This window comes from Podarcis liolepis (genome assembly GCF_965112155.1).
Source record: "Podarcis liolepis genome assembly, chromosome: 2".
Classification (NCBI taxonomy): Eukaryota; Metazoa; Chordata; class Lepidosauria; order Squamata; family Lacertidae; genus Podarcis; species Podarcis liolepis.
The window spans coordinates 24,767,205-24,791,127 of NC_139555.1; the positions used below are offsets into that span (position 1 = coordinate 24,767,205).

The following is a 23,923-nucleotide window of genomic DNA, read 5'->3' on the forward strand; positions in this document are numbered from 1 at the left end:
CAGAGGATCCATGGTTCCCCTTCCTTCCCTCCTCCGTGGTTACAAAGCATGGATCCACATGGATCCTCAGGATTTTTGCATTGGGCTACTCCAAACTCACTGTCAGATCACATGTCTGTGGCCACAGCATGAACCACAAAAATCATATATCCACTATTTCATTTAGATTTTTTTTCTTCTTGTTTTCCTCTTCTAAAAACTATGTGCGTGTTATGGTCTGGTGCGTGTTATAGAGCGAAAAATACGGTAATACTTTCCCCCACCCCCAAAATCAACCTCCCCAAAAATGCCATCAACCAGACTGGGCAAGGCAGTTTCAGTGCATAGGTGCCAATTTTGTGGGGCCCTGATTTCTTCAGCTCCCCCCATAAAATAGTTAGGGGATCCACCCACCCCCAATATTTTCTGCAAGTTGGTGCCTCCCTCTTTCCCTCCCTAAGCAGCTATTTGTCCCCCAGCTGGGCACTGTCCTCTTTTCCCAGCTTGCCTCCTGGCTTTCAATGCCATTTTCCAGTGGGGAAGGTGGCTGGCCTGCCTGCTGGTAGGAGAGGCAAATGGGTGGCAGGTGGCGATGGGAGCTGAGCGGGCAGAAAGGTCTTGCACACAAGTGGCAAGAAGCATTCCTGATGGCATCCCAGTGTGGGAATGACTGGTAGCACAGAGGACAGCAAGTGTTTGAGAATTCTCAGGACAGCAGTACAAACAGAGAAGAACAGGTGCATGCATGCATTCAGAATAGTGTTGCTAACTGGCCGGGGCAATACTGAATTATGTTTTACTCAGGGAATACCCACTAAGTGACTAAGTCAGGTTCTTTCATTGCAATGGGTCTACTCTGAGTAACACCACCCCAGGTCAGGATGCAAGGGAGAAACACTCTAAGAGGAAGGCACGCTTAGAAAAATTATATAGAAAGGTTTATTGTTTTGTGTACATTCAAATATAAGATAAAACATATGCAAAGGGACTTGACAGGAAGTCAAAGTTGAAGAAAAGATTTGGGAAGATACAAGGGGAAAAAATATTTACTTTCATTATTATCATTTTCTGTGCGGGTGTGTGGGTGTGGGTGTCTGCACACATGTGTGTTGTTGTATGCAATGTTTGGGAGGAAATAAGATGGTAAATAACAAATAACAAACTAAATATCGATGTATGTAATTTATATTTTTTAGTTATTTTTAGTGGTAGTATGGCTGTATTGTTTTTTGTAACATAAAACCATTTAATAAAAATTATTTAAAAAACAAATAAATAAGAGGAAGGCACGCTTGGCAAATCCACACCATGATCAACTCCCGCCCGGAAACCAATGTCCCCACTGTGGAAGGACGTGTGGATCCAGAATTGGCCTCCACAGTCACTTACGGACTCACTGTTAAAACCGTGTTTATGGAAGACAATCTTACTTGGCTACAAGTGATATCAAAGAAGAAGAAGAAGAAGAAGAAGAAGAAGAAGAAGAAGAAGAAGAAGAAGAAGAAGAAGAAGAAGACGACTGTCTTCGCCCCCATTCTCCACATTAAAATCTTTCACATACCCCCAAGCTGCTATTTGCACCGTTAGGAAAAAAACATATTGCTCCCCCACCATCACCACCGCTGTTATTTGCAAAAGTTTCAAGAGACCAAAGAGCTGTGCTTGCATCATGCTTGCTTTTGATCTAAGGTGACAGGCTTATTTATCTCTATAGTCACGTCTCAAAGAGAAGTACAGTTGTCCCATTGAACCAAAGCAAGGTCACACACTCTTATTATGCTCCTTCGAGCTCAGACCAGTTCTTGTTCTCACATTATTACTTTGTTTTCCTTTTCCGGTGACACGTAAGCTGCACCGATTAGGGACTAAGCACAAAATAGACACGGTGGCAGGTTTGTGATAAAGATTTTTGGCTCCGGCGCCAAGGCTTTCAACTCGACTTTTTCCTGCAGGATAGAAGTGACCCTGTTATAAGTTTAAAGACTAAACAAAGCTCAATCGCAGCATTTAGAAAGGGCACGGTTGCTCAACGCACTCCCCAATTATTTTTTTGTACAGTGTGCATTTTAAAAGACTAAGGCTGCAGTTTTCAGCAACTTTACCTTTCCGTACGTGCCAAAGCAATCAACATGCCTTACTTCCCAGTAACAGTGAATAAGACGGAGATGTAAAAAAAAAAGCTGTTTCTCCCCCTTAGTTTATGAACCGTGATGAAATACTGCATGAAATCTGGGATAAGGGAAGAATTCGTGGGAAGCATGGAGAGAGAATGGATAGGGAAAAGTTCTTCTCCCTCTCGCATAACACTAGAACTCAAGGATATCTAATGAAGCTGAATGTAGAAAGATAAAAGGAAGGAATTACACGGTGCACGGTTAAATTATGGAATTCGCAGTGATGGCCATCCACTTGGATGGCTTTAAAAGAGGAAAAAGTAAAGGTAAAGGGACCCCTGACCATTAGGTCCAGTCGTGACCGACTCTGGGGTTGCGACGCTCATCTCGCTTTATTGGCCGAGGGAGCTGGCATACAGCTTCCGGGTCATGTGGCCAGCATGACTAAGCCACTTCTGGTGAACCAGAGCAGTGCACGGAAACGCCGTTTACCTTCCCGCCAGAGCAGTACCTATTTATCTACTTGCACTTTGACGTGCTTTCGAACTGCTAGGTTGGCAGGAGCAGGGACTGAGCAATGGGAGCTCACCCCATTGCGGGGATTCGAACCACCGACCTTCTGATCGGCAAGTCCTAGGCTCCGTGGTTTAACCCACAGTGCCACTACTGGACAAATTCCCAGAGGGGATGGCTACCAATGGCTACAAGGCATGGGGGATAAACTCTGCCTCCACCGTCGGAGCTTGTAATGCTTCTGAAAAGCAGTTGCTAAAATGCAGGAAGAGAGAGTTCTGTTGTGTTCAAGTCCGGCTTGTGCGTTTCCCCACAGGCTTCTGGTTGGCCACTGTGGGAATAGGATGCTGGGGCCTACATGGGCCTACATGGGCCAGGGGCCTGAACCAGTGAGCTCCAATTAGGTTCTGACATTTAGTTTATGAACTGTGATCTCCTGGTCACTGGTGGAGCTTCATGCTCTGGCACTGGGGGGCGGGGGTGGAGAGCAGGTGGGGGCGGGGCTGGTGCGCGTCCTGGGGGCGTGGCACGCCGTCTGTGGAGGCGTGGCACCCAGCGCTGGTGGGGGGGGAGCCGTGATGGCACCCCACTGGGATTGCGCTGCTGGGGTGGGGGCAGTGCGCTCCCCCCGCACTCCTCTTCCTCCACCAGTGCTCCTGGTCAAGTACTGCATGAAATACAGTGGTACCTTGGGTTAAGTAGTAAATTCGTTCCGGAGGTCCATTCTTAACCTGAAACAGAAGCACCACTTTAGCTAATGGGGCGTCTAGCTGCTGGCAAGCCGCCGGAGCACAATTTCTGTTCTCATCCTGAAGCAAAGTTCTTAACCCGAGGTACTATTTCTGGGTTAGCGGAGTCTGTAACCTGAAGCATATGTAACCCGAGGAACCACTGTGTTTGAGGAAGGGAGAATTCACATAAAGCAAACTTCAAACTGTGCCTTACCCTCAATAATCAGCTGTAATCAAATATACAAAGAACTACCAAATATTACAGCTGCGGCGTTTGATGAATTAATTTGATGGGAAGAGCCATAGCAGAGGGGTTGTGCAAATTATTTGCAATGAGCAAGGATCCAGGTTCCCTCAGATAGGACGTCACCCCCATTTCCTTCTCCCTTTAGTGCTTTAGTGGTACCTTGGGATATAGACGCTTCAGGTTACATGTGCTTCAGGTTACAGACTCCGCTAACCTAGAAATAGTACTTCGGGTTAAGAACTTTGCTTCAGGATGAGAACAGAAATCGTGCTCCGATGACGCGGTGGCAGCGGGAGGCCCCATTAGCTAAAGTGGTGCTTCAAGTTAAGAACAGTTTCAGGTTAAGAACGGGCCTTCGGAATGAATTAAGTACTTAACCCGAGGTACCACTGTATTTCTTAACTACACTTGATGCTAATGAACATGTTTTGGCTCTTCTTTTATATATATAAATTTTGTTTTTGCATTTTCTATTTTGCATAAACAAATGAATTAAATACATAAACATATAATCTCTTCTGACTTCCCTCCCCCCTCCCAATTGTGGATCTCAATGTAACAATTTCCCCCTCTGTATCTCTATCACAGCTCTATTTTTATAAATCCTTCGTCAATCCATAGTTCAGATTTTTTACTACAAGTTTTCTGTCAATCCTACCAATGTATGCAGTTGTTTAACACGTTGCCTCTGTCATAACCTCTTGCAAGGAGTTAAAGGAGCACAGAAATTGTCACATTTTAAAAGATCATGTTACCAAACTTGCTCTATGCCGGAGGACAGATGTTCTGCTTAGAATCATGGAACATTCTGTGCTGTCCAGTTTCAAAAGCAGCTTTCTCCTCTTGTAATTCTGATCAACCCAAAATATTCCAGCAAGTGGGGCCTTGGCCCTGAGCTACTGGTTTTGATCTACTCCAGTAGTGACTAACATCCTATCGCAACCCAGACAAACGACCTCTTAACCTCAGGAACCGAGCCTTGCTTAACTTACGGAGGGGCCTTGCCTGTTTGGTGAACATACTCAGTGCCACATATTATTTCTTCCAGCAGCCAGGGAGAAGGATAAGCAACCTCCCAACTGATGGGCGAGAATCACAATGTGCAATCCTCTTGCACATATCTGCTCAGAACGTCGCAGTTGCTGTTCAGTGGGGCTTACTCCAGCAAGTAGCAAGTTGCAGTCTCATCCCCCCAAGAGCGTGAGATACAAGAATGTCCAGCTGTAAGGTCAGGGAACCCTGGCATCTGCATTGAGCCCTAGACTGTGTACACACCATGCATTTGAAGCATATCCCCCAAGAATTCTCGGGAACTGTAGTTTGCCCCCAAACTATCATTCTCAGCACCCTTCACAAACTGCAGCTCCCAGGATTCTTTGGTGATAGTGGTGGGAAATACGCTTTAAATGTATGGTGTTTAACACAGCCTAGGTTGCATTCCTCCTGCCAACCTAGCAGTTCGAAAGCACACCAGTGCAAGTAGATAAATAGGTACCGCTCCAGTGGGAAGGTAAATGGCATTTCCGTGCGCTGCTCTGGTTCGCCAGAAGCGGCTTAGTCATGCTGGCCACATGACCCGGAAGCTGTACATCGGCTCCCTTGGCCAGTAAAGCAAGATGAGCGCTGCAACCCCAGAGTCGTCCACGACTGGACCTAACGGTCAGGAGTCCCTTTACCTAGGTTGCATCAGGAGAGCAAATCTTAGCATTCTTTCTCTGTCTTTTATTTATTTATTTATTTATTAGTGTGGTGGTAAGGTTGGCAACTGATGAGAAAAAGGCCAATCTGTCTTGTCCCTACATCTTTAACAGCAACACAGTCTGCAGAAATCAGCAGGTGAAGCATTACACAGCCTGGAGATAAGGAGGATCAGCTGAAAAGGTTATCGGGCTTCAAGACTGACATAGTGGACCTTTATGCCTGAAACTTTTCTTTTTTTAAAAAAAAAAAAAAAGCAGGGTTGGGCTATGCAGGCCAATAAAGCAATTTCACCCAGAATAAAGAGGCGAAGGGCTAAAGTGGCAGGATGGAAACATACAAACTTGGATCCAATGCATACTGTCACTGAGTTCAGTGGCATTTAGAAGACACTGAGCGAGTGGAGAAGCAGCAACTCTTCTTGCCCATTGGAGTTTCTGGTCTGCTCTCAAGAAGGCCACTTCTCTGTAGCCAGAAGTTGCACATGTTACTCTCAAATAGTACAACCAAGTTAAAAAACCCAATCTTCCGGAACTGACATTGCAATGAACTCTTATTCCCCTCACCCAACCCCGGCTGACAAAAGGGCCTTTCCATTTCCCTTTTGAACAACACCAGCAAGTTTCTAGTCCTTATGGTCGAAATTAACACGTACTTGCTTAGGAGTTCCGGGCACTGGTAGGAAAAGAAAGGCGATCCTAACGGGGGGAGGATCCGTGGCGGCGGCGGGGTCTCCCCGCCCGGGGAAGCCGGCGAAGCCCCCCACCCCACCCCGCTCTCCCCCCGGAGGTCTGCTCCCCGTCCAGCCCGGCTTACGCACCTGTTCCAGCGGGCCACTTTGCGTCGGTAGTAGCGCAGCGCCTCCTGCCCGCTGAGCAGCTTCTCGGCCGGCCCCTCGGGGGCGCTGTAGAGCGGGTGCGAGAAGAGCCTCCGTAGCTTGGAGCCGGACGTCTGGGTGCTGCGCTGCTCCGGTAGCCGCGTCCAGGGCTCCGTGCTAGGGGGCCAGGCGGCGGCGGCTTCTTCGGCGGGGCAGGAGCAGCCCGGCCCGTGCGCTCCGGCGCGGGCCAGGCGACGGCGCACTTGGGGCCAGAGGTGGAAGTAGAGATCGGCGCTCAGCAGCGCCCCCAGCAGCAGCAGGATGAGCAGCCGGTCGCGCCGGAGCCCCAGCATGGCCAGCCCGGCGGGGGATCGCTGAGCCCTGGAGACGTGGGTGGTGGCACCACCTTGGCGCCTCTCCGAGGGGCTTCCTGGAGACGAGTCCCGAGGGGCGTGTGTGTGTGGCCTCAGGGGACGCCCAGAGCCTGGATCCGGGGCCAGGCCTCTGCCCCGCGGCAGCTGCAGGAGCAGGTGAGGAGGTGGGGAGAGCGCAAAGGTCCCTCTTCTCCAGGAAAGCGGCGAGGCTGCGCCCTCGCCAAAGCGCCTCTCCAAATCTGCCCTGCCCAAACAGGCAGGCAGGCAGCGCAGCCTCGGGGAGGATGGCTCTTGCTCGGGGAGGGGAAGGAGAGGGAGGGGAGCAGGCACCACTAACCTGACCTACCCCTCTTCTTCTTCTTCCTCCTCCTCCTCCTGCCAGGGAGAGGTTAGCTCAGAAGCAGCAGCAGCTGCTCCGGAGAGGCCAGCAGATCCCCATCCGGACGCAGCCTTGCGCTGCTGCCTCCATGCATTCTTCGCCAGCCCCGAAGCGCCGCCGAAATGTCCTGGGCAAGCCTGAGACAGTTTCTGGGCACGGAGCAGAAGTGGCGCGCACGGCATCCATCGGGGGGAAGGAAAGCTCTCGGCTGCTGAAACAGCAGTAGCAGCAGCGCCCAGCCCCTCGGCGGAGAGAGAGGCTTATCCACCTTCGGAGAAGGGAGCCACACGCGAGGACATTCCTGCGGGGTGGCCAGAAATGATCTGGCGTCGTCGACGGCTGGCGGAAGGTGTAGTCCTGCTTCCCCACCCACCTCCTCACGCTCGCACGTTTGGCGATGCCCAATAGCTCTTTCCCAAAGGCAATCATGAGCTTCTAGTCCTCAAGATGGTACACAAGATTTTTTTCTCACGTGCACATGGCTCTTGGAAGTTCGGGTCAGCTATTGCCCGTGGCTTTGTAAGCCTTTCCATTGGCATGGGATGGGCAACGGCATACTCTTACCAATAACTCAGGTGACAGTGCAGCCTAGCGGGTAGAGTGTGAAACTAGGACCTGGGAGGTTCAAAGCCTCACTTGGCCCTGTAGCTGACTGTCAGCCTAACCTTCCTCACAGGGTTGTTGTGAGGAAAATATGGAAAGGGAGAGAAGCATGTATGCCATATTGAATTTCCTGAAGGAAATCTGGGTTATAAAGGCAAGTGGTCTACCCAGCAGCTGAATTGCTTCACAGCTTCAGTAAAGTTAAGATGGAGCCTCCAGAGAGAAGCACCTTCTTAACAAATAGTTCAGGTTAAGTTTTTGCAACTGCCTAAAAAAACACCAAAATGGTGTTGAGAGCTGGCTGACTGTACAGTGAAATAGGGCTGAAGAACCCATTATTTCACCAGCATTTTTCCTTGCATACTCCCTCTTACATGTAAACAAATATTCGTAAGTTTAAGCCAGGGGTCAGCAAACTTTTTCAGCAGCGGGCCAGTCCACTGTCCCTCAGACCTTGTGGGGGGGCCAGACTATATTGGGGGGGCTTGATGGTCCAATCTCTGGCATCTCCACTTTCTCTCTCTCCAAATAGCGCAAGGGCTGCCAACAGGGTGCCCATGGGCAGAAGGATGCCCTTGAGGTCTTCCTCTGGCACCCACAAACCTTCTGAGCCCGCTCACTCCCTGCCCTCTTGGTCATGAGGCGTTGAAGAGGACAGCGCCTAAAACTGAAGGAGGAAGTTGAATGAGTGACACTCGATTCTACGTGCTTTTCAAGGCTCAAGATAACACTTCTGGATAGGAATAATAATAATAATAATAATAATAATAATAATAATAATAATAATACTTTATTATTTGTACCCCGCCCATCTGGCTGGGTTTCCCCAGCCACTTTGGGCGGCTTCCAACAAAACACTAAAATACAATAACCTATTAAACATTAAAAGCTTCCCTAAACAGGGCTGCCTTCAGATGTCTTCTAAAAGTTTGGTAGTTATTTTTCTCTTTGACATCTGGTGGGAGAACATTCCACAGGACGGGTGCCACTACCGAGAAGGCCCTCTGCCTGGTTCCCTGTAACTTGGCTTCTCGCAGCGAGGGAACTGCCAGAAAGCCTTTGGCGCTGGACCTCAGTGTCCGGGCAGAACGATGGAGGTGGAGAAGCTCCTTCAGGTATACTGGACTGAGGCCGTTTACTGCTCAAATCCCTTCAAAAACCGAAGTGTGTGCACATACCCTTTCTTTCTGCCTTTTGGGGGAGGGGGGATGCTAGCCACTTAGACACTTCTGCAAAGAATGCATCTTTTTAAGTATATATATGTTGGTAGGAAACTGTCGTGTGACGGGCCAATGGCCGTAATAAATATCAATCAATCAATCAAAGAATGCATCTTTTATTAAATAAAATAAATGGGCGGGGGAGAGAGAAGTGGCAAGACGAGATGACGCCCACACCACTCACTCAGAAATCCAAATGTGCCACATTGTAGTACACGATGCCAACATTTACTCTCTTCCTGAGACCCTGACAGCCGGAGGAGACTGCACTAGCTTGTCCACCATGGTACAAGGCATCTGCCTATATTCTGCCTCCAGATTCTGGATTTTTATTTTTATTTTTTTGTCCTGCAAAAAGCAGCACTTGCACAAGCCACTTTAAAATTCATTTCCTGTCTTCATTCCTCAGGAGGACTGTTTCCCACACCCTTCTCCTTCTCTGAGCTATTTCCATTTTCTTAGGTAACCTAACAGAAGCTACATGTGGGCGTCGTCAGGTATATATAACCATGTTACTAACAATGGGCAAAGCAAATTTGCTCCTCCCCCCCCCTCTCCTAACCCAGAGTAAAGTAAGCTAGAGTTGAGTGGTAGAACAAAATTGTACTCTGCCTTACTATTTAAAACTTTGGCATGTTTTAAAAGTATGGTTGTGAATTTTTCTCAGTTTTATTGTTTTATCTGGGGTTTGGTTTTTTTTTTTAATGAAGAGATTTCGGGAGCTAGATCAGAACAGAGGAAGACAAAAGAATTGATGGAAAGTGCAAGCAAAAATATTTTTGTGAGTAAAAACCAACCAACCAACCGCCTGTCAGTTCTTTGCCCCTGAAGAAAGAATTCAAAGAGGGCTTGGAAAGGCTGCCATTTAAATAAATAATAAATAAAAATATTCTGACTAGCTGAAATATATTCAGTTTAACATAATCATCACCACTGTCTTCTTTAACATTGTTCGCCCTCCATCATATATGATTCCAGGGTAGAATTATATAACATATGACAGTGAAATAATTGCATACAAAAAATGAAAACGTCAACTAAAAATTAACACGAATACTAATCAGCCATGATTAGTAATCAGCAACAAAACCACTGAATCTTAACACACCTTACGTTCTTGTTTAAATCTTTGCTTATTTTGTGTGTGGGGAGGGCAGGGTTAGGACTGTAAGGCTAAAATGACTTGGCCAGAGCCTTTATTTCAGCAAACAAATAATTTTTGATATTTGTTTCCAAGCATCCAAGAATTTCAAGATGCACCATTTGAAAGAGGGAAGGGGGAAAAAGATTACCATAGAGGTGGGTTTCGCTGTTCATTCTATCACAACGTATTGCCATTCTTGTCAGTCACATTTGTCACAGTAGGTCTCAGGAGGGGATGATCGATGGAAGCAGTCTGAAGAGAGATATTTCGAAATTCCATTAAAATATGTATTACAGCCTTTAAAAATATGTAAATTAGAGAATGTTAAATATAATCCTAGTCTTTGGGGCATTTTGAAAAGTTCGAACATTACATACATTCACAGTAAGCTCTTCGGCACCTCCTGCAGTTTTGTGGGCCCACCCCAAATAGATTTTAATTGAAATGTTATTTGGGGCATGATTCCCCCTAAATGCATTAGATTGTCCAAACTTAGATATCAATGTTTTCTTCTAAATAATAATAAAAAAACACGACCAGCTTAACTGCAGCGAAATGTCATTAGAGCACAGTGGGAACAGATTAACCATTATTTCAATTTCTTCACTTGAGGCATTATATATTAATGAAACATCGAAACAATCAATCGAGAAACAGTACATCATTGGAAAAAGAAAATTGGGGCTTAACAGGGAGCATGTCAGACATCAATAAGACTGTAATGGGAATTAAACAGTGATGAGTTTCATTACAACCAATTTATGAAAAGTAGTTCAGGCTATGGAATTAAATTACTTTTGCTGGTAGCTAGCTACCATAGCTTAAATGCTAACAATATTAATTGCATTAATCCATTAGGAGAAAATACTCTTACATTAATAACTCATTATTAATGATCATGCTGAAAACTCTGCATAAACAAATACCTATAGGCATACCAAATCCACCATAAACTAGAATTTGGGCATGCTTGAAATTAGCAGCAGAAGGTGTGGCATGACCCTCCCTTTCCCTCTTCTCCTTCTAGTTGCCAGGAACATGTTCAGCTTCTGGCATTTCTAAGCAACCTGGCTGTAACAGAATATTTTAGCAGTTCAGCCAAGAGCAGCAGTATCAGATGAGTGGGAATGCCTGCCTGGAGTTTGTTGTTTACAGCCTTACTTTGGCTGCTTTTTGGGATATGCTGGGACCAGCATCTTACAGTAATCTAAAACTTTTGGCTGAAATCATAAACATACTGACTAGGGAACAAGCCCTATTGAAAACACCGGGTCTGCTTGGGACTCTTCCAAACGTATAGGAAGCTGTTCCTTTCATGAATTTTCACAGCTTACTTGGCTGAAGAAAATTCCCAACCCAAGTCAACGGTTTTGTCTGACCCATCTAAAAGCAGCAACAAGAAGTTTTAATGTTTACATTTTCAACCGGAGGTATGCTTCAAAGTAATAATAAAAGTGGTTCCAATTCCTCTTAGGAAGATGTGGCGAAATTAAAGCTGTAGTTAAACTTCTCAAAGGTAGTTGGTGGAATTAACCTATGATGTAGTTAAGGAACGAGGAGAAAGAATGGATATCAAATTAAAATGGGATGTTGGAATAGAATCTGCAATCAAAGTCTTTTGTGAAAGAGGAGAGCGCAAAATATGGTCTGAAGCTCAACATCAAAAAAAACTAAGATCATGGCCACTGGGCCCATCACCTCCTGGCAAATAGAAGGAGAAGAAATGGAGGCAGTGAGAGATTTTACTTTCCTCGGTTCCATGATCACTGCAGATGGTGACAGCAGTCATGAAATTAAAAGACGCCTGCTTCTTGGGAGAAAAGCAATGACAAACCTAGACAGCATCTTAAAAAGCAGAGACACCACCTTGCCGACAAAGGTCCGTATAGTTAAAGCTATGGTTTTCCCAGTAGTGATGTATGGAAGTGAGAGCTGGACCATAAAGAAGGCTGATCACCGAAGAATTGATGCTTTTGAATTATAGTGCTGGAGGAGACTCTTGAGAGTCCCATGGACTGCAAGAAGATCAGCCTTGAGTGCTCACTGGAAGGACAGATCCTGAAGCTGAGGCTCCAATACTTTGGCCACCTCATGAGAAGAGAAGCCTCCCTGGAAAAGACCCTGATGATGGGAAAGATTGAGGGCACAAGGAGAAGGGGACGGCAGAGGATGAGATGGTTGGACAGTGTTCTCAAAGTTTGACCAAAATGTGGGAGGCAGTGGAAGACAGGAGTGCCTAGCGTGTTCTGGTCCATGGGGCCATGAAGAGTCGGACACGACTAAATGACTAAACAACAACAACAACAACAGCTTTGATCTGAATTGAGAAAAAGAACAACCTAGCTGTATTTTAACCTGCCAGCGTCTACACAGCCTAGGAGAGGAATATAGTCATTCATAATTTAAAAGTTGACCTAGGAATTCAGAGCGGCCAAGGTGGCGGGAAGCTTTCATCTAGATTACAAATGCTTTGGCTACTAATGTTGATGACCAGACGCCACTCCTCTGTTGAAACCAAATCAAATCTGGAAGAAGACTGACGGACACGAGCTCTGCATTTAGAATGGCTGAGGCGATGGCATGGGTCTATAAAATGAAGCAAAGCTCTTTTTTTTTTTACTTGGCTTAGCCATTGGAGAGCACTGTGTAGAATGTTAAAAAGTATTTTGTACCACGAGCAAAAGGAAGGGCCTGATTTAAGGGCTTGGACCGAGAATGAAGCAGTCACAAAATCAAAAAGTCAGCAGAAGGATGCAATGTGCTTGTAAGAATTCAAATGTTCTAAATCTCATCGTACTGTTAGTATTTTCCCTCTGTGGCGTTCTAACCAAACAGAGGATTTGGCCCAATAATTGAAATCCACAAGGATAAGAATCTTGGTAGTTCAGAGAGCTGAGCTCATAAAGTACAAGTAAAAAGGTAAAGGACCCCTGGATGGTTAAGTCCAGTCAAAGGCGACTATGGGGTTGCAGCGCTCATCTCGCTTTCAGGCCAAGGGAGCTGGTGTTTGTCTGCAGCTTTCCGGGTCATGTGGCCAGCATGAGTAAACTGCTTCTGGTGTAATGAAACACCATAATGGAAACCAGAGCACACGGAAATGCCGTTTACCTTCCCGCTGCAGTGGTAAGGTAAAGGGACCCCTGACCGTTAGGTCCAGTTGCGAACAACTCTGGGGTTGCGGTGCTCATCTCGCTTTACTGGCCAAGGGAGCCAGCGTACAGCTTCCGGGTCATGTGGCCAGCACGTCTAAGCTGCTTCTGGCGAACCAGAGCAGCACACGGAAATGCCATTTACCTTCCCGCTGGAACGGTACCTATTTATCTACTTGCACTTTGATGTGCTGCTAGGTTGGCAGGAGCAGGGACTGAGTGACAGGAGCTCACCCCGTCGCGGGGATTCGAACTGCCGATCTTCTAATCGGCAAGCCCTAGGCTCTGTGGTTTAGATCAGCTGGCTAGCATAGTGGGCATCATACTGACGTGTACTACTTCAGACAGCTGCCTTGGGATTGACTTGTTTGCATGCTCCCCTGTCTAAAATTGTCCTGAGGAAAGATTGCATGCTAAGGAGAAATTTCTAGCCTTCTCTCCAATTTTGAATGTGCAGGGAGTTTTGTTTCATGTGGTGGCGGGGAGCATGCAAACATTGTCCACCCACAGCAACCAAGCTGATGAACAGGGGCTTCAGCTGTGAAGCTGGAGAAGCTACTGTATTTCATTTACCCAGAAGCTGGAAATGTTGCTAAAGTCCCCACATCTGCTTAGTGGTGACCTCAAGGAATGTTCAAAGTGCCTGGATTGATCCCCTTTCCTTCACTGGGATAATTCTGGTAAAACCACAGGAAGAAACACAACCTGGAACTTTTATCCTCAATTTACTGATTAATCCAGATTTGGAACGTGTAATTGGACCTCACCCTTTTAGTGTCCTAAGCAGGTCATCCAGAGGATCTGGTCTCTTTTCAGTTATCATCCTTTACATGCGTTTTGCAATAGAAAACTGGTTGCAGTTGCCTAGGATTCAGGCACAATGAGATGCTTTCAAAAAGAGGATTAGCCAGCAGGTTTTAGCAAGTTATCATAGGATAGCTGAGAGACTATCGTGGAAGCCCAGTAAAATGAGTCAATAGCAGGAAACCACAGCATTAGGATCGAAGGCATTTATTATCTCATTGTCAGCAAATGAGAGACTTTACAAAAAAGCTCTCCACCCAAAGGGTGAGGTTAGCTCTGTATTAAATTGTCATTTTCTCTGATTCCCATTCTGTGGTTAGGACTACTCTTGAGCCTTTTCTTTGCACAGTACTGTCTTCCTTTTTAACTCCATGGGGAAATATCCAGGCTTTTATTATTCATAAATCCTCAGCATTAAAGATTAGTTTGGGGAATGGTTAATAGACTGCTGGCCTCCAGCATCTGCCACCTGAGGCACCTGCCTCCTTCTGCCTAATGGTAGGGCTGGCCCTGAGTACTGGACACACTCGACTGGGAACGTCTCCTGGGCACGGCCCATTGAACTGAATGCGAGCTACACAAGAACATGGTACTTCTATGCCAATTCGTTCATTTTATTGGGGCTTGTGCTGGGAAGTACCCCATTGAATTGTGTTCCTTGTTGTGTAATAAAACAACAACAACAACAACTTTTTATTTATACCCCGCCCATCTGGCTGGGCTTCCCCAGCCACTCTGGGCAGCTTCCGACCAAATATTAAAATACAGTAATACATCAAACATTAAAAGCTTCCCTAAACAGGGCTGCCTTCAGATGTCTTCTAAAAGTTTGGTAGTAGTTGTTCTCTTTGACATCTGGTGGGAGGGCGTTCCACAGGGCCGGCGCCACCACCAAGAAGGCCTTCTTCCTGGTTCCCTGTAACTTGGCTTCTCACAGTGAGGGAACCGCCAGAAGGCCCTTGGCGCTGGACCTCAGTGTCCGGGTAGAATGATGGGGGTGGAGACGTGCCTTACAAACAAGAATGTGTAATATTATTTTTATTTATTTTGTTGCTCAGAAATCTCTGCAGGCATGCCTGTAATGTCTAATATGTCAAAGGTCTAGCTAAATATACAAATACATTTTCATCAGTATGGTTTTCCCTGTTAAGGTGAAAGACTAGCCCCATTCCATGTGCCGATCAGTATTCATTTCTCTGGCTAATGTGAGGAAATGCCAACACTACAGATGGTATCAGATTATACATCTCATAAGGTATCCACTGTGATCATGTCACAAGGTGCTGGAGGGATGTTTAGTGTGCTTAGAGAAAGACAAGCCTAAAACCCTTTGATTATTCCGCAATATACACTTTGCAGACTACATGGGGAGCAGATTACATTCCAACAATGTGTTTTGCCTGTGAATAACGAGAAAGGAATGCAAATTATATTGTACAATCTGCACTAGGTAAGAACACATGCAGATGGATACTATCAGGCAGTTGAATAATTCACTATAGAAAAACTGAATTTTCACCCAGTCCTAAATCCTACAAAATTGGCAGGAGGAGGAGCTTATGATGGTATATGCAAAACATTATTCTATGCTTGTGTAACAAGACAATTAGAACCTTTAGGACTGAGGTGCCAAAATATCACAGGTCATTTTTAAAAAGTTGTCTGTGTACCAGAGATTGGCTTCAATTAGTTACTGATGAATGCATTCAGAGGAATCCTACACATGTTGATTCAGAAGAAAACCCCAGTGAGTGTAGTGGAGCTTACTCCCAGTCCTAGGTAAGTATCTACAGGTAGGTGTGTACTTTTAGGTGCCAGGTTGATGCCTGATCTTGAATACCTACCTGCCTGGCACTTGCATGGATAAAACCAAGGCTGAATTGGAGCCAGACCTCATCAGGTTTTAGAAAGAGGCCAGAATTAACACTCTGCCTGTTGTTCACTTATGAGTGATTGTCAGTGAAACCCACACTGAAAGGGGCTGAATGCCTGAATGTTGTCAGCTTTGGGGCTATGATTAGGTGTGAAATTATTTTACTTTGTTGACCTTTATGCTCACTTAAATTTCGATGTACGTAAAATGAACTATTAATTTTGTGTGTGTGTGTGAGAGAGAGAGAGAGAGAGAGAGAGCGCGAGCGTGTGCGTGCGTGTGTTATTGTAGTGAAATTATATTATTTTTATTTCAAATTATTGTATTTAGACTGGGTTGTCTCCAGTGCTGCCCTTTTGCTAGTGCAACAATCTTCCACTTGTGCAGCAGAACTTTCCCCTCCTTTTTTCTGTAGCCCCCCAGACCCCCTCAAAATTTGCTCAAGAAGAAAAGGAAGTTAATTATTGGCCAGCTAGTAGCTGGGCTTGTCTGGCAAGGATGCAGGTGAATTTTGGTAGGTAGAGTAGCTGACAACAGGTAGCCAATCAAAACCATGGAGTGCTGGCACAAGAACCTCAGCATAGTTGCATTGCATGGGCTTCTGGTAGCAAGACCAGTTAGTTGAATTGATTATGACTAACTGTGGATATCACTCAAAATGCAGGAAGCAGTCCTTGTTCTCAGGGAATCCTGTCAGACGTGTTTCCATGCCAAGCCATTGTTAGCCTGCTGTATGGCTGGGAGAATAACTTCTGGGAAAGATAGAATCTGTGGTCTGACAAATATGCAAGCCACTCCATCTCTGAACATCTCCTACCTCACAGAACATGCTGCCGTGTCCTTGTGAGTTGAGTACAGAAAGAGGAAGTGCCTCTGCTGTTGAACGGCTGAACAGTGGCTTTGGTTTAGGCAGAAAGATGCTTAAAACCTGCTGCTGAGGAATCAAGACCTTGTGCAGCTTCATATTTGAGTGAAGTGTCTTGTGGCAGCCTGTACCCCCTTGTTGGTGAGCTCTAGCTGGCTTATCCAGCAGCAGAGCTTCGAACACTATTGGTTGGCTGCCATTTTATTTCCCCACAATCCCTTGATGTAGGGTTGTTCCAGGACACTGTGAGAAACTCAGATAGTGATAGTAACCCTGGGATTTAGTTAGGTAGTTAGTTGCCAATGCATTGGTGAAGGATTCACACCCAATGATTGACACCAGCATGGTGTAATTATGACAATGGCAGCGCAGCATGACAGCCTTCTAACAGTGACCCTCCCACTTGTTATCCTGATCCATGGAACTGCTGACCCTGATATTTTGATAGCCATTTGCTTCTCATCCTGGGGAGAAGTGGATGTTGTTGGTAGCTTTGTACTGGGCTGTGAAACAGAGTACATTTTCGCAGGCATTCCTGAGATGCAACTGAATGTTTTTAAATCACTGAACTGTTTTTCTGAGTCTGGGATGCAGTTTTTGGCTGCTTGTTTCATTGCTTTTCTCGTTCAGATGTGTGTGCAGCCAAGGTTTAATACACTGTCATAATATTTCTTACCACTCCCTTCGTATTCCCAACATGCCTTCAGAGAGTGTGGCTGAATTCTGCACCCTTGAAGAACTCCCCTCTTTGGTCTGGGACTGGAGAGACAATCTTTCAGGTTTCACGGTGCCTTAATTCATTCCTGGCGTTACGTTAAGACTCCTCTGCCATCCTTCCTTCTGGGTGACCTTTAAAAAGTATGTAATTAGAATTCAGGAAACAAAACCTCTGGCTCAGGCTCCAGATGTGACGTTAGAAGCAAAAACACAACTGCATCTATAACCAAGGTGCTTAGCAACTGAGGAAGAAATCAGATTTAGTACAGATGTGACACCCATTCCTCTTGATTGTGTTGTGGATAATTCCCCCCACCGCTTGCATGAAGCTTCTAGCTTGCAATATTCAGAACTGGAAATTCCCTTGGTCTCAGAGAAATCACGGCCGCTGCCAGACTGTTGCTATTTCGTGGGTGGCATTGAATCACAAAACAGGCAAATTCAGCTTGCACAATTATAGTGGATTTGGTGCTCTTGTTTGATTTTACTTCCCAAAAACCCCCCAGACTTTTTGCAGTAAGGAAAGTAATAGGAAGATGCCCTGGGAAGTGTGGGATATGACAGTTGCTTGGCATCATGCCATTTGATGTCCTCACCAACAAATCATAATGGACTCTTAATCAACCATGGATGTCACATAAACACCTGCAAACTTTGTGTGAACACATTTTAGATGGATTCCCAAAGCAACTTAAATATGCAGAGGAAGATGCATCAAAACTTGGAGCACAGTAGCTTCTCATGTTCTTGGCTTACCACTTTAATGGTAAAATAAAAGAATTGGCTTTTGAACAACAGACATATTTGTGTGTAAATGTGTCCGTGGTGCTTCCTATGAGAAAGTCTGGCCTTGTAAGCTGCCTAAACGGGTGATTGCCTAGGAAACATGCAAGCCACTTTGAGCTCTTCATGCATATTACAAGTAAAGGGATCATAATTTTTAATGCAGACTGCCACACTGATCTTGCCCAGTGTGTCAGATATGTACCTCCAAACACACGGTCCAGTACACCTGAAGGAGCGTCTCCACCCCCATCGTTCTGCCCAGACACTGAGGTCCAGCGCCAAGGGCCTTCTGGTTGTTCCCTCACTGCAAGAAGCCAAGTTACAGGGAACCAGGGAGAGGGCCTTCTCGGTAGTGGCCCCCACCCTGTGGAACGCCCTCCCACCAGATGTCAAAGAGAAAAACAACTACCAGACTTTTAGAAGACATCTGAAGGCTGCCCTGTTTAGGGAGGCTTTTAATGTTTAATAGACTATTGTATTTTAATATTCTGTTGGAAGCCGCCCAGAGTGGCTGGGGAAACCCAACCAGGTGGGCGGGGTATAAATAAATTGTTGTTGTTATTAATTCGACCCCTTCCAAAACTACCATGTGGATGCATTGATATGCTGCGATCCTATGCACCTTGATGTGGGAGTCAGCCCCTTGAATTCTGTTAACTACTCAGGAAACCTATATAGGACAGTTCCTGCTGATAGGATGCCAAAGAAGGAAATAAGGGAGAGGAAGTCAGTGCAGATATTCTTGGAGGCACAAATCAGCAGCCGGGAGGGCAATGAACGAAAGCCCTGTTTGCTTCCACCATCCCTTTGCTTTTTCTAAAAAGCATCCCACATTTAGATCCAGGAAGGTCCGGGAGCTGGAGTGGCAGAGGTGGATATGGGACTTGGATTCAAGCGCTACTTTTGTCATCAAGTTACCGTGATGAAGTCATTTTGTCTCTCCACTTCTGTTTGCCATCTGTAAAATGAGAGAAGATAGTGACCCGTTCTCAGAAGGTTGTTGTGAGGGCAAGCAGAAAGTGCTCTAGAAATGATGCCCAGTTGTAGCATTCGGAAAAGATGGAAAGAATTGCATGTGAAAAGGAACAGACGTCAAGAATAGACCGCAAGTTATTTTTGAACCACAGTGCTGAGAAAACGTAACAAAGGATTTGTTTTGCTTAGTGTACCAAACAGGAACAGTTATTGGCATAATTACTAGATGATTTATTGCTCGAATGCTGTGATGGCCTCATGAGTCAGAGTCTGGATTTAAGGCTGCTGGAAACTGTGGTGTTACTTTCGCAAAACAGTGGTTAGCAAAGAATCGCAGACTAATGGCTTAATCCCATGTGCTGAGCCTCCCCTGTCTTCCACTTGACAGTCCAAGTACCTGCTTGGCTCTCTGGAGAAAGATAGCAGCTTTCAGCTTGATTGTACCCTAGGGTGTAAGGGATTGGGAACCACCATATTCCTGTGGCAAGGAAAAAGCTCACCCCCACATAGAGTGACTAGACTGAAAGATCAACAAGAATCCTAAATTCAATGCCAGTGAGTGAGTTTTGCCACACAGGGGTAAGAATGGCTATGCCTGCTGGGATTCCCTTTTCTGCACATCTCATAAAGGTACAGTTTTGTTTTGCATATCTGACACCTGTCCCGTCTTATTTGGGATGTTCTTGGTCTCATTTGGTGCCAGTTGTGCAGAAGAAGAAGAAGAAGAAGAAGAAGAAGAAGAAGAAGAAGAAGAAGAGGAGGAGGAGGAGTTTGGATTTGATATCCCGCCTTTCACTCCCCTTCAGGAGTCTCAAAGCAGCTAACATTCTCCTTTCCCTTCCTCCCCACAACAAACACTCTGTGAGGTGAGTGGGGCTGAGAGACTTCAAAGAAGTGTGACTGACCCAAGGTCACCCAGCAGCTGCATGTGGAGGAGCGGAGACGCGAACCCGGTTCCCCAGATTAGGAGACTACCGCTCTTAACCACTATACCACACTGGCTCTCATAGAAGAGGCTATACTGAACCACTTTAACAGCTCTCATTTCATTAAAATTGCAGCAAAGCGTTCCATGAAAACAAGTGTCCTGTTGCCTTATCAAATCTCTGCTGACAGCTGAGGAGCGCTTTCACCACAACTAGGAATACACAGGGGTGTGTGGATGCGAATTAGCAAGTTTCTGGGTCAATAATAATTTCAATAGTAAAGGATGACTGACAGACACTACTATGATCGATATTCTTATGGCAGCAGCCTCCTGAGTCTTTCAGCAGGTACCACCAGGAATCGCCTTGATTCAGTAGCATTTAGATTTCAGTGTGTGCAGGTCAGCCAGGTCCCTTGGAAATGGGACAGAGATTGTTATTTTCTTTATAAATAGCCATTTCGACGTGCTGTTAGATTTTGTTTCCCTTTGAAGTTTAAGCTTCATTAGAGTTTACAGCTTGTTGCAGAACAGCTAGAAGCTAGAGTCTGGTTGGTGGATACCTTTTGTTGTAGATGTATCATTATGGAGAGAGAATGAATATTAAAATGCAATGGACCCAGCATTGCTCATAGGTGCCAACTCCCTGGGGCCCTGGGTGCCTGAGCACCCACAAAATTCCCCATGAAGGGGCCAGACACCCACAAATTTTGGTGCTAGGGCTATGCACACTGCATGGCACCCATGGCCCCAGGCACCCATGGTCACGGGGCCAAGTTGGCACTTCTGGCATTGCTTAAGTTATTTTGATGGAAAGCAAGCAACCAAACAAGCAAGAAAGAACAGAAGGAAGGAAGGAAGGAAGGAAGGAAGGAAGGATAGTGGCATCAGTATCCACTAGCAGGGAGGGTAGGGAATTTATCTACTACCACATTTTACAATTTAAAGCCAATAAATAATGAAATAACTTACATATAATAAAATTAAAATGAATGGAAGCTTTCTGTCTGGGCTCAATAGAAGCTTTTTGGGTGGGGAGATGTTCACTGAGACTGTGGTAGAGGAGAAAGGGTTAAAAAAACCCTCTCCCATTGGTGGTGCAGTCTTGATCAGTTTCCCACTGCATCCCCGCAACTGCTTTTAACATTTTAAACAACAGATTTGCGAAATGCATTCAAACATTTTATGTATTGATTTTGTCCTCTGAGTGAGCCTTGCTTCTCAGCAAACATCTTAACAATATCTCTGATGATAACTGGAGAATCTGAATTTATTTATTTTTTGTATAAAGCTAATAGAAGGCCCTATTTTCTGAGCATTGCCAGTGCTGGTTTGGCTCAGCCCTCAGCCTCTCTCTCTCTCTCTCTCTCTCTCTCTCTCTCTCTCTCAACAGATTTAGGTATTTTCAGGATCCATTGCTGCAAACCTTTTGCATTTATTTCCTCTTCTGTTTTATGTCATCTGAACAAACAGCTGAAATCCTCAGGAGATCTATAAAAGTGGTACACATCCTGAATTACTTAAAAAACAAACAAACCCCTAACTTCTGTTCTGTTCTTTAAAAAAGACACCTTCTTCTGCTATAGATTGTTTTCAGTACAGAAAGCTTAAGTTACTAAAGAGTTTGGAAACGTATTCTGCAGAATCTGCTTAGCAATAAGACTTCCCCTCCAGACTCTGCTACCAACCCCCCCCCCCGGGTGATCCATTCAGGAAATGTGGAGGAGGGAAGGGGTGAGGCAGGGACAAAGTATCTGTTTACGATGCAGTGCCAGTTTGTCATGACCTCAAGACAATGCCAACAGCGTCCCTTTTATTCAGAAAACCAGATGCTTAGAGTAAGCATTCTTCAGAGAGTTTCTCTGTGGCAATGCTCAGTTGTGGGCATGGCCCAGTTCAGAGAAACAGCAACCCATTAGTTACCAGCCCAGTCGTGATCATGATTAGGTTATGAGACAATTTAATTGCAGGGAAAGGCTAGTCACTTTCCCACTCATTTGTCCCTATGAGAGCAGATCACAAGTTGCATGTTTTTGCCTACTGCTTGATTCAAAAAGAGCTGTTCTCCCTGGGTGCTTCTTAAAGTACAACTACCCCTTGGGGTGCGGGACATGGGTGGCGCTGTGGGTTAAACCACAGAGCCTAGGACTTGCCGATCAGAAGGTCGGTGGTTCAAATCCCCGCGACGGGTAAGCTCCCGTTGCTGGCTCCCTGCTCCTGCCAAACTAGCAGTTCAAAAGCACGCCAAAGTGAGAGTAGATAAATAGGTACCGCTCCGGCAGGAAGGTAAACGGCGTTTCCGTGTGCTGCTCTGGTTTGCCAGAAGCAGCTTAGTCATGCTGTACGCCGGCTCCCTCGGCCAATAAAGCGAGATGAGCACCACAACCCCAGAGTCGGCCACAACTGGACCTAATGGTCAGGGGTCCCTTTACCTTTACCCCTTGGGGCATTAGGGGGAATACTTTGATCTCTCTGAATCAATGCCATGCAGTTCAACAACCACTTTGTGGCTTGCACTGGGTCGTGCAAAATATTAAGTGACCACCAGACGGCATTGATAATGACAATTCCATCTCCCCCCATAGCCACATTGAGTGGCAAGATGTTCTGCCTACTAAACTGGGAAGAAGCGATATTTGACGGTGTGTCTGTCCTCCCAGCACTTACTTGGTGTGCCTTTAACTCCTCTTGGTCTGAGCTTCAATTTCTGGAAATTGGGACTGTGACGTAAATTATTGTATTCATAAGAAATGAAATAAAGTGGCAAGATCCATGAGATTATGAGCAGCCAAGATCTGCTGCTCACAAGGACAAGGCCCCCACTAGTTTTATGAATGCTCTGCTCAACATAGCTGCTGTTTAGATGAGCTCTGCCTAACTTGCCAATTAGACACACAGAGGGATTGTACTAATAGGATAGCATGAAGTGCCTTGATACCACCACCCAATTCTTTGGTTGGGGTTCTCTCAGGGTCAACTCCAGAGGACTCTGCAGACCATACAATCCTCAACTCGAGAGTGCTTCCACCATTGCACAAAATCAGTGAGTCAGAGGTAGCTGTCAAGTTGGAACTGGGAATCATGCCAGAGGCCTGAGCCAGGAGATAAAGCCAGGAATCAGCAGAAGGCAGAGACAGGGAAGACAACTAGTACTTGGACTTTTTCCCTGCCCGTGGAGATGCTGCAGCCTGTAGACCTGGTGGTTCATCACCAAGCTGGCAGCTCCTGCCAATCATCGGCTACAACAGGCAAGCCAAGAACATTATGACATTTATAGGGGTAGTGGAAATTTTTTATCTGGTTCACATTTCAAGGTGAACTTAACATAATTTGCACTTTCTGAAACAAGGTATGAACTAAAACACAGCCGTCCTTCAAAATTCATTCTTCAGAATTTGCAGTGCCATTCTCCAGTCAACTCACATGTACACAAATGCACGTACTAGGACAAAGTGTTGATACAAATGCATATATTTCTGAAACTAACATAAAGAAATGCATTATATTAGGGGAAATTGCAAAAATGTGTATATTAATCAAAATCGCATGCAAAATGTGTATATGAAGAGAAATTCACACTAAAATGCTGATAAAATGCAGACTTTTTTTTTTAATCGCTTGCTGCTGTGGAAATGTGGAGAACAGAATTTAAGATTGGAAAAACAAGATACTGAGAGAAAACTGAAATTGGCATACTCACCCATTCCTAGCCATAAGCACAGCAGCAGTTTCATGCAGTGAGAAATGGTGGTAAATTTAAAAGTTCCAGAATTACCGGTATGTGAAACGTGAGCTGTGCTTACCATCCTGGCTGCAACCCAGAGCTGTTTTGAGTTGCAGCCCAAGGGGTTCACTGAAACAATCTGCCATAGCACCATCTTTTGTGTAAAGCAAGGGATGGCCAGAGTAGGCTTTAGTAAACCTTTTAACCACAGAAAGCCAGTCGGAGGAATTGCAGTAAATGTTTATCCTACCCAGGGATATGGAGGCTACAAAATGGCTGCCTCTGG

The 23,923-nt window shown here is 45.5% G+C and overlaps 1 protein-coding gene and 1 long non-coding RNA gene across 2 annotated transcripts in view; both read right to left on the reverse strand.

Annotated features, from left to right (window-relative positions):
* Window positions 1–6,452, reverse strand: part of FAM20A (FAM20A golgi associated secretory pathway pseudokinase) — a gene marked incomplete at its 5' end in the record, with an annotated part of 46,386 nt that extends 39,934 nt beyond the window's left edge. Inside the window, one exon of the mRNA XM_083490155.1 lies at window positions 6,103–6,452. Within this exon, the coding sequence (XP_083346281.1) occupies window positions 6,103–6,452 (350 nt within the window). The remainder of the gene's footprint in view (window positions 1–6,102) is intronic.
* A 2,330-nt stretch (window positions 6,453–8,782) lies between these two features.
* LOC310700739 lies at window positions 8,783–22,097 on the reverse strand. The gene is made up of 4 exons (XR_014522776.1): window positions 20,886–22,097; window positions 18,932–18,971; window positions 13,736–13,832; window positions 8,783–10,071 (listed from the first exon to the last, which is right to left on the reverse strand). It is a non-coding gene; the product is annotated as an uncharacterized lncRNA (long non-coding RNA).
* Window positions 22,098–23,923: the final 1,826 nt, after the last annotated feature.